General features: G+C 46.0%; 2 protein-coding genes across 4 annotated transcripts in view; one reads left to right on the forward strand and one right to left on the reverse strand.

The window, feature by feature from the left end:
- The window catches only part of LOC148048179 (autocrine proliferation repressor protein A-like), a 34,898-nt gene extending 33,679 nt beyond the window's left edge, over nt 1-1,219 (forward strand). Inside the window, exon 11 of the mRNA XM_087708256.1 lies at nt 730-1,219. Within this exon, the coding sequence (XP_087564382.1) occupies nt 730-855 (126 nt within the window). The 3' untranslated portion in view covers nt 856-1,219. The remainder of the gene's footprint in view (nt 1-729) is intronic.
- Nucleotides 1,220-10,087: 8,868 nt separating this feature from the next.
- The window catches only part of CYTH1 (cytohesin 1), a 79,403-nt gene continuing 75,865 nt past the window's right edge, over nt 10,088-13,625 (reverse strand). For all 3 annotated transcript variants that reach the window (XM_014059806.2, XM_014059807.2, XM_014059808.2), the window contains exons 12-13: nt 13,154-13,308; nt 10,088-11,773 (exon numbers count right to left, since the gene is read on the reverse strand). In XM_014059806.2, coding sequence (XP_013915281.1) covers nt 11,695-11,773; nt 13,154-13,308 — 234 coding nt within the window. In that variant the 3' untranslated portion in view covers nt 10,088-11,694. The remainder of the gene's footprint in view (nt 11,774-13,153; nt 13,309-13,625) is intronic.

Consider the following 13,625-nt stretch of genomic DNA (forward strand, 5'->3'; position numbering starts at 1 on the left):
TGAGTTATTTGTATAAATAAGAAAGGTATGATTGCAATAAATAAATGAAGGTACCTGGAAGGTAATACTCAGTTGAAAAACCAATCTGCTTAATTTGTGCTATGATAAAACTGTGAGGGCAGTTCTACTTTCCAACCAGAAGAGCATAGCGCCATGGTGGCGAACCTATGGCATGCATAGCTAAAGTGGCATGCGGAGCCATGTCACCTGGCATGCGCGGCATTGCCCGTTCCTCTTCCAGATTTCTGGTGTGCATGTGCATGCAATGATCAGCTATCCATGCATGGGGCAGTGCTGGAAACTGGAAGGGTTTTCTCCCACCAGCTGATTGTTCCACGCACATGCACAGTAGTAACTGGAAGTCTAGCTGGTTGACATGCAGGCACCCGCTGGAAACCAGAAGTGCATTTTCTGGTGCGTGCATTTTCTGGTGCGCGCATGCCCCCCTGGGCAGCTCCTCTTCCAGGTCAGAAGCGCACTCTCTGTCCCTTTTCAGCACTGAGTGCCGAAAAGATTCACCATCACTGGCATAGGGTATAATATTGCAGCTTCCTTCTCTATTCACTCAAAAATGGATAGACCGCATGTTAATATAATTGCCCAACTATGCCTTAATGCCTCCTCGCCATCTTCATGAGCAATATAAATCGAGGAATAAGGAACTGTTTGGCACAGCAATTTTTGCACCTTTTTCTGAAGCAGACTTTCAAGAATATGATTCCATTACAGGCTACATATTCCAGCTCTACGGATTCCCGTGAAAAATTAATAATAACATCCGAACTTCACATAATCCCAGAAACCTTTCCATGCGAGGACTGTGTCGGAGAAGGGTGCTATAGCAAGCTGGTCTGAGGACATTCAACTAAAATGGAAGAGGCCTTTGAATGATCAAAAAGAAGACTGAGAAAAGGGTTAGCCATCCAATTGCTGGAATAACTTAGAAGAGGAAATGAGCAGTGTGTCCTTCCAGATACTGCTGGATCAGTAATCTTCAGTTATCTCTAGAACACGGCTTCCCCATCTTTAGCATAGGTGGTCTGACTCACATATTTTGCAATAAATAAAGCAACCTATTTTCAAGGAAATGTCTGTGAATCATAGTGGTAACAAACATTAATGAGTAGATATAGTTGTCTTCAAATGATTGTTTTGTTTTGTTTTGTTATGGTTTCTCCACAATTTTCCACTCTTGCTTAATAAAATCATACTCTGCATCGCATCTGGTTTACTGGAATTAATGTATGTTTGGGATTACAAAGCGTTTGAGCAGGGATGGGCTTCAAAAATTTTACCAAGGGGTTCTCTGCCCGGTTGTTGGGTGGGCATGGCAATGGTGGGGGTGGCCTATTCGGCCTCCTGCACCACGGTGCGAGGGGATTTTTTCGCCCTCCACAGGCTCCAGAGCTTTTCTCGAGCCTCCGGGAGGGTGAAAACAGCCTTCCCAGGTTGTGGAGGCCCTCTGGAGGCCGGAAACGGGCCCACTTCCAGCATTCCTGAACTTCCAGTGGGCCTGTTTTTTGCCCTCCCTGAGCCTCCGCGCATACCCTGCACTTACCTGAATCCAAAATGGGCCACATGTGGACTCCTGGGAGGGGAGGGGTGGGCAGAGCCAGCCAGGAATGGGATATGGGGGTTCTCTGAACTGCATAGAATCTTAGCTAGAGGTTCTTCCGAACCTTTGCGAACCCCCAGCAGCCCACCCCTGGGTTCGAGGTTCTGCAAAATGTTTGGCAATCTGGAAGAAAAAAAGTTGGATTGATCTCGATCTCTGTGTGAAGCATCTTTGAGAACAGGGCAGAATTGAGGCACCCGTTACCTTTGTTACATATCACACTATAATAAACATATCATGCTATATATACAGAGGGAGTGTGTAGCATTAATTCTTAAATCATGTTTAAGAGCAGTTGGAGAGAAACAAGACTTCAGAATGCATTTGCATTTATCAACAGGTTCTCCTAAAACTGTTGTCCAGTCCACTAGTTAGTAAATGCCATCTATTTAGTAGTTAGTAGCAGCACCAACATATTGCACCTGCAAACAATTAAAGGTGGCAGATGTTTCTAGTTCCCAGATGACAGAAATCTATCATCGTTCTTACCATTCTCAGTAGACTTCTTAGAGGAAAGCTGGCAGATGCAAGAATCTCAAATAAAAATATAAAAGCAGGTTATAGCATTTTTATCTTTACAAGGAGTTATAAAATATCCCCAAACATGTTGGGGGAGGAGGAAGAAAAGACTGTCTGAACACTTTACAGAGACATAATAGTATGAAGTCCCAGAAGTTTCCTGGATACCATCCCAACTTTAATTCTTCCATTGCAAGTTACTTATAATAAGCTGTCTGTTCCACCTTCTAAGTTTTCGGCGCGCCAGTTGGTAAGAAGCTTTGCAACTGCAGTCATACATTCACACAATTTGCTCAATGTTGATTTATTTAGAAGTTTATAGTTGCAGATTAAAGGACAGCTCTGGATCCGTCACAAGGGGGCCCCTGATGATGAAACATAGTCATCACTGAAGGACTTGCCCTTGTGGAAAGTTCCAACAGATCCTTCTGAGTTTTGGTGAGGGGTGAAAAATCACTTCTGAAATTTATTTATTTATTTTTCTTTGGTAAGTAAATCTTGCTCTCATTGAAAGGGATTCACATCATCTCTTCTCACTTCTTGTATTCCCAGGATGTTAGGCTGTTAGATAAACAAAAGTGCTGCCATGCCCATATTAAGAGTTTGGAAGGCAGTGGATGTTTGCCACCATAACAAGCAGAGAAATAGAAAGTTAATAAATTTTTATGCAGATGAGGACTGATATGCTTTCCTGGAAGTTTTCAAGAAAAGATTGGACATCTGTTTATATGAGGTGGTATAGGAATCCCTGCCTTAGGCAGGGGGTTGGATTGATAGAACGTCCAGGTCTCTTCCAGCCCTGATTCTATGATCTGAAGGAAACAGCTTTTTATTCTAACCGAGGCTTCCCAAGAGCATGAAGCAACTCCTTGCCCCGACAAACAACCCTTTTATTAATTTACTGTGAATTCTGCTCATTCACATCCAGCAAAGTCTTTCAAGGGAGGATTTACAATCACAGACCTTATCTGGCTTAGAGAGCTGGCAGGCTGATATCTGCAAAACTTGGCAAGGAGTCTCGGAGAGTCACGAACCAATTAAGTGAACTAATTGTCTCCTGCAAACTCCACTCCCCTTTCCGTCCTTTTATTTCCTCTGGCCATTCATCATCCATCTGTGAACGTACTCCCAAATCGACCCCTGTTCTTTAGCTGTTCCCTTCGTCTGTCAACTCTGTGCATGCGCACACTGGGAACAGGCTCCAGCTGTTCATCTGCCTCACTGTTGTCTGACTCTGAAGGCAGCTGATATGTGGCATACAGCTCTGGCCCACTCTCTGCCTCCAACACAGAGCCCTCATCAGAGCCTTCCCCAGACTCCAGGCCTGGCCCATGTTTCTCCCCAACCTCCTCACTGTCCGAAAGTTCTGCCAGCTCCGCTGGCCGCTGGCAGGCCACAACACTTTTCATATACAGAAGAAACTTTGCATGTAGGTATAAAGTGAGGTACTCTACAGTATGAATCAACACAATACCACCACCCCCATTCCAGTTGTCAAATTACATTTTCTAGACATGATTTCTTTGTGATTGCTAAAGGCCATTTCACAAAAATACTGAATTCCAAATAGGCAATTCTCATTTTAAACAAGGTCTGCAATAGTAGAGTGACAATTCAAAAAGCAGAGTTTGCTGCCACCTTCAGGTATAATCAACCAGGCAGCAGGAGTTTCAAAACGTACATTTGAGGAAATACACGATACACCCACACACTCATTTCCTGCGTGTCTTTAATAAACAAGGGCTCCATAACTTGAATCAGGTAGCTACAAAACTAAGCAGCTTCAAATTCTGACTGGCAGTGAAAGTAAAAGGGAGATAATCACCATCAGACATTTCTTTTCCATTTTGCCAGTGGAAATAATAAAGTGAATATAATTTGCCTGCGTGCTTGCAAGAGAAACGAGAAAATAGCGCTGGAGTGATTCAGACACCCTTGTATGCCTCATAGACAATGAATGAAATGTTTGGGTTTTGATGAAGAGTAAAAAAAAATCACTCCCAAAACCACACAATAGATCTCTTTGTTTTGGTGGGCCTGCTTAGTGACACTAAATAACATATCTGAGATTTCATCTGTGGCCAACTCCTGCACTGAAACCATGGACAGTGACTGTCAGAACATGTTGAGTTTTGAATAAAGTAGACTAATAATATGACTTTCTTTTCTTTGTTCTTCCTTTTCTTTCTCTCCTTTTGCTTTCCTTTCTCAAACATTTCTTTACAAATTGTAAGCAAACTAGGAAACAAATTTGGTTCATTTCGCCACCACCGTTCCTTTTAAATGATCTGGAAAATTGGAGAGGATGGTGGATGTAGCTCTAACTCTGAAGAGTCATCCCTCTTCAACACCGATCCTCCCTGTAAGCAAATGAATATTTGTATTTAACTTGGCACGCCAAGTGGTATAGCATTGGCTACTCAACTTTCTAGGTCAGGGGTAGTCAAAATCAATTTCACTGAGGACCGCATCACAGCTGTGGTTTACCTCGGGGGCTCAGGGGGCTTGGTTGGCTGGCTGGGTGTGGCCAATTGGATGGGCATGACCAGCTTGATGCCACTCACTGGGTGTGGCTGACTGGGTGGGCGTGGACAGGTTGACGCCATTCCCCAAACTGCTGGCATGTTTCCTCTTCGCATTGGGTAGACTGGGCTAAAGGCACACTGGCATGACATTTCCTCTTCACATTGGGTAAAGCAGGCTGAAGCGACATGGGCCTTTACATTTTCCAGGATGGTCTCACAGGCCGGTTTCGGCCCACAGGCCTTGTGTTTGACACCCCTGTTCTAGGTAGTTTACAATACTGTAATGCTTCACAATTTATTCTTTAGAACACAACCATGTGTTCAATAGATGTGCTGGACTACAACACCCAGCATTCCCAGACAGCATTGCTGACTCCCTTGCCTGATTCGTTATAGAACTTCAGCTGCTCTAAATGCTTACCTCATTTCAGAATCTATTTTGAAAGGCATCCAGGGTAGGCTAAATTTAAGATTAGGTCATGTCTGCACGCAAAAGCACTATCAACAGCTCAGGCATGAAATCCTCTTATCTCTGCTACCAATTCAGCAGCGGGAGCATGCGCAGTGTGCATGATGATGTCTGGGTGGGTGGGTGGAGCCTTGTACCACTGCCACTCCCGGTTCGCCCGAACTGGTGCGAGCCAATAGAATACCACCTCTGCAACAGCCTCTCAGTTGCAAAGTTCTGGGAGGAAAATCTTCTCTTTGAGCAGCCTTCCTTCCCTGGTGCCCCAGTGGAAAGTCCATGCCTTCTGCCTTTGGCTGGTGAAATCTACTTTTTTCTCTACAACACAGAAGGGGTCAGTAAATAAAATTGTGAATGTGGAAACAAGATGTGCCAACTCATTTTCTATACAAACATCCATTCCTAGCTAACTTTCCTCTTCATCCACACTTTTTTAATTTCAGCATCCCAATTTAGTGGGCTGTTGTGAAATGCTTGGGAGTCAGAAACTCTTGCTGTTTTATTTCCAATTACCCAAACACGGTCTAGCTCTAGCATATCAGAGTTTCCTTTTTGCCTGCTCCAAGGATAAACACTGCATTCGTTAGCTCTAAAAGAGCCAAGGTGGAGCAGTGGTTAAATGCAGCACTGCAGGCTACTTCAGCTGACTGCAGTTCAGCAGTTCGGCTGTTCAAATCCCACTAGGCTCAAGGTTGACTCAGCCTTCCATCCTTCCGAGGTGGGTAAAATGAGGACCCGGATTGTTGTTGGGGGCAATATGCTAACTCTGTAAACCGCTTAGAGAGGACTGAAAGCCCTATGAAGCGGTATATAAGTCTAACTATTGCTATTGCTATTGCTCTAAAGGGACCTGGTTATTTTATTTTTACGCTTTTTAATTATTGTTTTTTACTGTATCTTTGTATATTTAATATTAGTGGGGTATGCATGCGGAGAATGTTAGGTCGGTATGTATGGGGGGATTGAGAGTGCAGCCTGGTGCCCCCTCCACTGAGTGCAGAAGCACTCAGTGGAGGGGGCCTCTCGTCCCAGAATGGGTGGTATGAATGGCCTGCTGGGGAGAACCGAGGCCATGAGAGGGGAAGTGGGGACTACAGGTGCGGGGACGGGACGGTGCATTCCGGTCATAGTTGGGAGAGGCAGGTTTGACAGGAGTTTTAGGGCTAGCCATTACTGGGGAAGGAGGGTTCGCTATGTTACAGCGATCCCCCCTTCCGGCCCTGTTAGCTTCACTCCAGGACAAGATGGCGAGAGTTGTCAGGGCCCTGGTCTCAGGCTGCTGTTGCTAAATTCCAGGTCTGTGGTTCATAAAGCTCCCCACGTCCGGGACCTAATGTTAGACGAGGGGGCAGACCTGGCATGTATTACCAAAACCTGGCTGGGCCATGAGTGAGGAGTCCCCCTCACTGAAATGTGCCCAGAAGGGTTTCAGGTGCTCCACCAGTCACGACACCAGAAAGGGGTGGGGGAGTGGCAGTCATCATCCGAGAGTCACTAGTTCCTCGTACGATCCCTACTCCGGAGATTGTCGGGTGTGAGTCCCTTCTGGTGAAGTTGGACCTTGGGGGTCAAGTGGGGTTACTAACGTACCTACCTCCCAACTGCATTACAACAGCCCTGCCTGTGCTCCTCAAATCAGTAGCCGAGCTGGCGGTTGAGTTCCCCAGACTTATAGTGCTGGGGGACTTCAACCTGTCGTCGCTCGGTGAACGCTCTGATGGAGCACAGGAGTTCATGGCTTCCATGACAGCCATGGACTTGACCCAAGTAATTCAGGGTCCGACTCATACAGTGGGTCACACGCTCGACCTTGCATTTCTCTCAGAGCAGTGGAGACGTGATCTAGATTTGAGGGGCATTAAGATTTTGCCCTTGTCATGGTCAGATCACTTCCTATTGAGGCTCGACTTTCGGAAACCAATCCCCCACTGTAGGGAGGTGGAACCGATTAGGTGGTTCCGCCCCAGGCGCCTGATGGACCCGATGGGATTTCAGATGGCACTTGGTGAGATACCTGACTCTGGCCCACAGTCCAGCATAGTCCTTGGTCGCTGCTTGGAATATAGCGGCGGCGGAGGCTCTAAACTGGATTGCGCCTTTACGGCCTCTCTGCGGCAGTGGATCCAGGAGGGCTCCTTGGTTTACCAAGGAACTCTGGGAGATGAAGCGCCAAAAGAGACACCTAGAGCGACGCTGGAGGGTTAGTAACTCTGAATCTGACCAAACACAATTAAGAGCCTTTATTAGGACTTGTCTAGCGGCGATATGGGCAGCAAAATATGCGCATTTTTCTGCTTTTATTACATCCGCAGAATCGCGCCCAGCCGCCCTGTTTAGGATAGCCCACTCCCTCTTGAAAGGGAGGGATATGGATGAACCTCTACAGGGTAGAGCTGAGGAATTTGTTCAGTTTCTGTCGGATAAAATCGCTCGGATTCGGACGGACCTGGACTCCACTTGGACGGTACCAGCCGAGGTACCAGGGGAAGGTCTTGATCGGATTTTATGGAGCGAGTTTCAACTTGTCGCTCCTGAGGAAATGGACAAGGCCATGGGAGCGGTGAGTGCCTCCACCTGTTTACTGGACCCGTGTCCATCCTGGCTGGTCTCGTCCAGCAGGGAAGTGACACGTGGCTGGCTCCAGAGGATTGTTAACATCTCTCTTCGGGAGGGATCCTTCCCGCACCCCCTAAAGGATGCAGTGGTGAGACCCCTCCTTAAGAAACCGTCCCTGGATCCAGCCATTTTGAACAACTATCGCCCAGTCTCCAACCTCCCCTTCGTGGGGAAGATTGTCGAGAAGGTGGTGGCCTTTCAACTCCGACGGACCTTGGATGAAACAGATTATCTGGATCCCTTTCAGTCGGGTTTCAGGCCTGGTTACGGCACCGAAACTGCTTTGGTCGCGCTGATCGATGATCTCTGGCTGGCCAGGGATAGAGGACACCTCTATCCTGGTGCTTCTTGACCTCTCAGCGGCCTTCGATACCATCGACCATGGTATCCTTCTGCGACGGTTACGGGAGGTGGGAGTGGGAGGCACCGTCCTAAGGTGGTTCTCCTCCTACCTCTCAGACAGGTCGCAGTCGGTGTTGGTTGGGGGACAGAGATCGACCCCTAGGCCCCTCAAATATGGGGTGCCGCAGGGTTTGGTCCTGTCCCCCCTCCTATTTAATATCTACATGAAGCCGCTGGGTGAGATCATATGCCGGCACGGGCTCAAATACCATCAATATGCGGATGACACTCAATTGTATCTGTCCGCCCCGTGCCAACTCAGTGAAGCAGTTGAAGTGATGTGCCAGTGCCTGGAGGCTGTCAGGGTCTGGATGGGAGCGAACAAGCTTGCACTCAATCCTGACAAGACCGAGTGGCTATTGATGTTGCCCCCCAAGGATGGTCCAGACATTCCACCTCTTAGCCTGGGGGGTGAAGTTATACACCCCTCGGAGAGGGCCCGCAATTTGGGTGTCCTCCTGGATCCACAGCTGATGTTAGAACACCATTTATTGGCTGTGACCAGGGGGGCCTCTGCCCAGGTTCGCCTGGTGCACCAGTTGCGGCCCTATCTGGACCGGGAGGCACTTCAAATGGTCACTCACGCCCTCGTCACCTCAAGACTGGATTACTGTAATGCACTCTACATGGGGCTGCCCCTGAAGAATGTTCGAAGACTGCAGTTGGTCCAGAATGCAGCCGCGCGAGTGATAATGGGTGTACCTAGATACACCCATGTTACACCTATCCTCTGCGAGCTGCACTGGCTCCCCATTGGTCTCCGGACCCGCTTCAAGGTGCTAGTCGTTACTTTTAAAGCCCTGCATGGTATTGGACCTGGCTACCTGAGAGAACGCCTCCTGCCATTCATCTCCCAACGACCAATAAGATCACACAGGTTGGACCTCCTCCGGGTGCCGTCGACTGGACAATGCCGGCTGGCGGCTCCCCGAGGGAGGGCCTTCTCTGTAGCTGCACCGGCCTTGTGGAACGAGCTACCCGCCGAGATCCGGACCCTCACCACTCTCCCGGCCTTCCATAAAGCAACCAAGACCTGGCTGTTCCGGCAGGCATGGGGCTGTTGATGAATATCCAGCTCCATTTGATTGAATGGATGCTAGATTAATTTTAACAATGGTATTTTTAAAATTTTTATATGTTTTTACTTTTGTTGTGAGCCGCTCAGAGTCCCAAGGGAGTGGGTGCCATACAGATCTTATTAAAGTTACAAAGTTACAAATTTTCTTGGCTGAGTGGGAAACTTCCCGCTTCCTTCTTGCAACTGTGCATTTTATTTAGTTTAATTACATAGAATAGCCCTGAAATGTTCTAAGACTTCAACAATTATCTTAATTTTTTTATATACAAGATGGCATTTTATTTAGTTTAATTACATAGAATAGCCCTGAAATGTTCTAAGACTTCAACAATTATCTTAGTTTTTTATATACAAAATCCCATCATCAGACAAGTCTGCACATGTTGAAAAGCTCATCATTTCTGTATCATATTTTTAATATCATATAATTATTTAAAGAAAATAGACATCTTTCAGTATAAGGTGCAAATCAGGAAAAGTTACGTCCAACACTGGACTTCATCCTGCCTACATCCTCCATAGCTATTAAGAATTGCTTAGACCCACCTCAGTGTACTATTCCCCCCCCCCAACAATAGGAAAAAACCTAGGATTGGCTGGCAATAACCTCATGCAAAAACATTGCTGCTTGGATTCCAAATTAGTTCAATCTCATTATCCTTGTTTACCCAGCTACAAGAAGACCTTCATATGATTTTGATTTTGCAAATTCAAAGAGACTGCTGAGATTATCTGGCCCCTAACTAGCAAGAGTCGGAATCTTTTTTCTTCTTCTTTTTTTGGTGCAAGACAGTTCTCAGAACACAAAATTTGCCTAACTGTCGGCAGAGGAACACAAGCAGACAAAGATGAATGTGAGCCAGAGGTGAGTTCAATGTTTATTTGCTGCAGGTGTTCTGTGCTAAATCACAAAGTGGTGGGAAATAAAAGTTCCAAACTAGCCCTGAAAAACAGATTCAAAACGAAACTATAACCCAACTGCCTGACTTGTAATAGCTTTTACTCTTCCCCCATTTCCCCCTTGTGCTACAGCAATATGCAGGAATCCTGCCGTGTTTCATAAAAACAATCTTTAAAACAAATACAAAATAATCTCCAGGGGAAAGAAATCTGTACAGAGAGTATCTACATCTCAAGATAAATAGACTGATACAGCGGTGGGTTAGGAGGCTTGGAGAACTGTGTGAAGAATCGAGAGTTCCCCCAAAGCTTTGCAAGGGAAAGCAGCCTTCTTTGTGGCTACCCTTCTCACCTACCCACCCCACAAACAGAGTTGCAAACATTAGCCAGCAAAGCACACCCGCTCCAAATCCCTCATCTCCAACCAGTCACTTGTGCTTCACTCGAGGTCAAGAACTACTGCTTCTACTGGCCACCTCAGTTGAACTCATCCCTGCCAAAAAAAGAACTGCAACAGAACTGATCAGAAAGACAACACTCAAGGTGTGTGTGCTCTACGGTTCCTTATTATCGGAAGTCCCCCCTCCCCTTCTTCCTTAAATGCTGCTATTCTGAGCTATTATTCCAATGCTAAATAAAACAGAGGGTGGAGATTTCACAGCCAGCAGCTCCGTGGGGCAGTCCCCACCAACTGTTGGCAAAGGTCTTCCTGCAAAGCATCAATACTAACCACACAATCCGCCTGCCCGCTTCTGCAAGTCTGTGAACTGGCTTGCAGCAATAACAAGAACCCCCTAAAGTAGGTGCCCTCTAGAATGAGGGCAGTGGAGATCCTGGAGGTGGCAGCCTTGCCCTAGGCCCCCTCATCCAGGTGTTGGAGCAGACATCTTGATTGCTCAATACTCCTAATGATTAATTATAAAAAAAGTGAAAGAGGATCCCCAGCTAACCATGCCTAACAGACCCCATGACTGAATCGCTTTGGGAATGGAAGCCACCAATCTTGCTTGACTAACAAATAAAAAAATAAAGGCAATAGGAGGTGTGTCTCTGGAATCTCTAGGCTTCAAAGCTAGCATGTCTGCTCTATAGATCAATGTATGCCTTTAAAGGTCTGTGGTCCACTCCTGGTGCTTGGGCTTTAGAAAGTAGCAACGGCAACTTAAAATAGAGCTGCATCCCCTTAGGGGTGCGTACTGCGTGATGCGCTCTACCTCTCCATTAAGCTCACACAATGAACAATTAAACTATGATAGCCCCCAAAGACTCCAACCGCTTTCTCTTCTGGTCAACTGGACTGCAGAAGATGCCGTTGGGATTCAGGTTGCCAAGATAAGAAGCTGGCATTCTTCCCCAAGAAAGAAGTTAGTGAGTTGGTGGCTGCCGTCCGCTTAGTGCCCCCGCCCCTTCTTCCTGCTCCCAAACAGGAAAAGAATAGCAAAAGCTGAAGCTGGGCTCCTGAAGGCAGCAATAGAGAGCAGACAGTCTAGGGCAGCCTCTTGTTTCCCCCACTCTGGTGGAGATGAAGAGGCATCCCCTGCCAAGGTCACCACCATAGAGTTAGACCAGGGGACTAATGCCGCTTGGTGGAGGAAACCTTCTTCTTGCGTGCCGCAAGCATCTCGTAGAAAGGGTCCCGGCTGATTGCAGCTCTGAAGAGAGAAAAATGGGGGGGGGGGAGAGATAATTAAACTCTTAGTCAGCTTCCCAGGAGGACTTAAATCACAGGAGCTTAGAATGGCTTCAACTTCTTTCCTGACTCTTTTAAGGAAAGCTGCCTTCACCGGCCATTCTCCTACCTAACAAGGAGATCTCCAGATCTTAACCCCACAGAAAACCTTTGGAGGGAGTTGAAAGTCCATGTTGCCCAGCGACAGCCCCAAAACATCACTGCTCTAGAGGAGATCTGCATGGTGGAATGGGCCAACATACCAGCAACAGTGTGTGCCAACCTTGTGAAGACTTACAGAAAACGTTTGACCTCTGTCATTGCCAACAAAGGATATATAACAAAGTATTGAGATGAACTTTTGATATTGACCAAATACTTATTTTCCACCATAATTTGCAAAAAAATTCTTTCCAAATCAGACAATGTGATTGTTGGATTTGTTTTCTCATTTTGTCTTTCATAGTTGAGGTCTACCTATGATGTCAATTACAGGCCTTTCTCATCTTTTTAAATGGGAGAATTTGCACAATTGGTGGCTGACTAAATTTTTTTTTTCCCCACTGAAAGTGTAAATCGTACTTAAAATTGCAAATCGTAATCAAGAGAATAAAGGAGAAAATGTGCAGCTCAGGGTACACTGTGAATTTGGTTGTTTTCTTGCAGACGTTTCATTACCTAAACTAGTAACATCATCAGTGCTGTTGATGTTATTTTGGGTAATGAAACACCTGCAAGAAAACAACTAAGCTCAGAGAGCACCAAGGACACCTAAACGTGAGCTGGTTACCCAAATTTAGATCATGTGGGCGCAGGAATGGGGTAATGGCCATAAGTTTTAATTTAAGTCATAACCATAACCAACTTTTTTGGGGAGCTGTCATTAATTCAAAATGTCATTGAGCAAACAGTTGTAAGTCAAGGACCACTTGTATCCCTACAAGTCTAGTGACAAAGTTTACCCTGTTTCCATGAAAATAAGCCCTCCCTGATAATAAGCCCAATCGGGCTTTTGAGCGCATGCACTAAGATAAGCCCTCCCTGAAAATGTTGCAACACAGCAGCAGCCATGAGGTGACCAAGCTCGCCTCCTCCTGCACTTCAAAAATAATAAGACCTCCCCCAAAATAAGGCCAGGGGCCTATTTCGGGGGTCAAAAGAAAATAAGATCCTGTCTTATGTTCGGAAAAACGGTAGCAAAAACCTAATGCTGCTCCTCTCTCCCCAATTTCAGGTTCTTCTTTGGCAAGAGATTTATACTTCCTCTTCCTGCTTCCCTATCAAAAATTTGAATTATACACACAAAGTTCTAGCAAATTGCCATATTGCTTCAAACCCTGGCCATTCCCTTCTTCTGTCTCACTTGATGCATTTGATCCACTCGTCCTTCTCTTCTGTCGTGGGTGCCGAGATGCGGTACACAGTGTGGTTTCCTTCAACCACACGTCCGTCTGCCTCCGTCTTACATGCTTTGATGACCTGGTCCTTGTTGTCAGGGATATACAGTTCAAAGCAGTTCTGCAAGAACAGGTCAAAACTTATTGCTTCATTGAAGACGGAAGTCAGAAGTGTCAACACACAGAATGCAGTTGACAGAAAAGTCACAAGTTTTCTGCAGCAAATATCAGTTCCGTAAACCAACTTCTATTAACTGAAGTAGGAAGATATTAATTCAGTTTCCAATGTCATCCAAAATGATAAATCATGACTACCAATTAAACCATCAGTATTAATCTTGAATCAATCACTTTATTGCAAAACTGGTCGTATTAATTTCCAAATTCAGTTGAAACAGGAAACTATGATTAAAAGGCTTCCCAGTTTGATTGTTCCTC

This window comes from Thamnophis sirtalis, unplaced genomic scaffold, assembly GCF_051295495.1.
Source record: "Thamnophis sirtalis isolate CommonGarterSnake01/CBP01778 unplaced genomic scaffold, rThaSir2_p1.2 scaffold_3, whole genome shotgun sequence".
Classification (NCBI taxonomy): Eukaryota; Metazoa; Chordata; class Lepidosauria; order Squamata; family Natricidae; genus Thamnophis; species Thamnophis sirtalis.